Source organism: Salvelinus sp. IW2-2015, unplaced genomic scaffold (assembly GCF_002910315.2).
Source record: "Salvelinus sp. IW2-2015 unplaced genomic scaffold, ASM291031v2 Un_scaffold1880, whole genome shotgun sequence".
In the NCBI taxonomy this organism is placed as follows: Eukaryota; Metazoa; Chordata; class Actinopteri; order Salmoniformes; family Salmonidae; genus Salvelinus; species Salvelinus sp. IW2-2015.
In genome coordinates this window covers 87,262-88,393 of record NW_019943243.1, presented here as the reverse complement: position 1 = coordinate 88,393, position 1,132 = coordinate 87,262, and the positions used below count along the sequence as shown (strand labels likewise).

Genomic DNA, 1,132 nt, shown 5'->3' with positions numbered 1-1,132 from the left:
ACAAATTAACCAGGTCACTTTAGGCTTCAGGGGGATTTGCACCAAACTAGGGGAAACGCAGAGAAGAATCCTTGCCATGGGCGTAGATCACAGTATGAAAACTGAGATATAGGAGAGAGTAAAAGAGAGCGTGCTGCGCTCTCTCAGTGTGTCTGTTTCTAGAAGGGTTGAGGACGAGAAGCAGGTTGGCGCGAGAGAGAAACGCAGGTCGGCGGAGAGAGGAACGCAGAGTTGGGCGATGAGAGGAACGCAGGTCGGCGGGAGAGGAACGCAGGTCGGCGGAGAGAGGACGCAGGTCGGCGGAGAGAGAGAAACGCAGGTCGGCGGAGAGAGAAACGCAGTGGCGGAGAGGGAACGCAGGTCGGCGGAAGAGAGGAACGTCAAGGTGTCGGCGGAGCAGAGGAACGCAGGTCGGCGGAGAGAGAGAGGCAAGTTGCCGGAGAGAGGAACGGCAGGTTGGCGGAGAGACGAACGCGGGTCGGGGGAGAGAGAACGCAGGTCGGCGGAGAGAGGAACGCAGGTCGGCCGGAAGAGAGGAAACGCAGGTCGGCGGAGAGAGGAACGGCAAGTTGCGCGGAGAGAGGAACGCAGGTTGGCGGAGAGACGAACGCGGGTCGGGGAGAGACGGAACGCAGGTCGGCGGGAGAGAGGAACGCAGGTCGCGGAGAGAGGAACGCAGGTCGGCGGAGAGAAGGAGCGAAGGTTGGGGAGAAGGACGGAACTGGCGAGGTTGGGGAGAGAGCGAACGCAGTTGGCGGAGAGACGAACGCAGGTTGACGGAGAGAGGACGCAGGTTGGCGGAGAGAGGAACGCAGGTTGGCGGAGAGAGGAACGCAGGTTGGCGGGATGAGAACGCAGTTGCGGAGAGAGGAGCGCAGGTTGGCGGAAGAGGACGCAGGTTGGCGGAGAGACGCAACGCAAGGTTGGCGGAGAGACGAACGCGGGTCGGGGGAGCAGAGGAACGCAGGTCGGCGGAGAGAGGAACGCAGGTCGGCGGAGAGAGGAACGCAGGTCGCGGAGAGAGGAGCGCAGGTTGGCGGAGAGAGGAACGCAGGTTGGCGGAGAGAGACGAACGCAGGTTGGCGGAGAGACGAACGCAGGTTGACGGAGAGAGGAACGCAGGGTTGGCGGA

At 62.4% G+C, this 1,132-nt stretch overlaps 1 protein-coding gene across 1 annotated transcript; it reads left to right on the top strand.

Moving 5' to 3' along the window:
* Positions 1 to 238: 238 nt before the first annotated feature.
* LOC139024790 (octapeptide-repeat protein T2-like) lies at positions 239 to 850 on the top strand. The gene has a single exon (XM_070439731.1). The coding sequence runs from the start codon at positions 239 to 241 to the stop codon at positions 848 to 850; it is 612 nt and encodes a 203-aa protein (XP_070295832.1).
* Positions 851 to 1,132: the final 282 nt, after the last annotated feature.

What these genes read in the sequence shown, in the direction of transcription:
- LOC139024790 (XM_070439731.1), top strand. Translation starts at nt 239, where the DNA reads ATGAGAGGAACGCAGGTCGGCGGGAGAGGAACGCAGGTCGGCGGAGAG.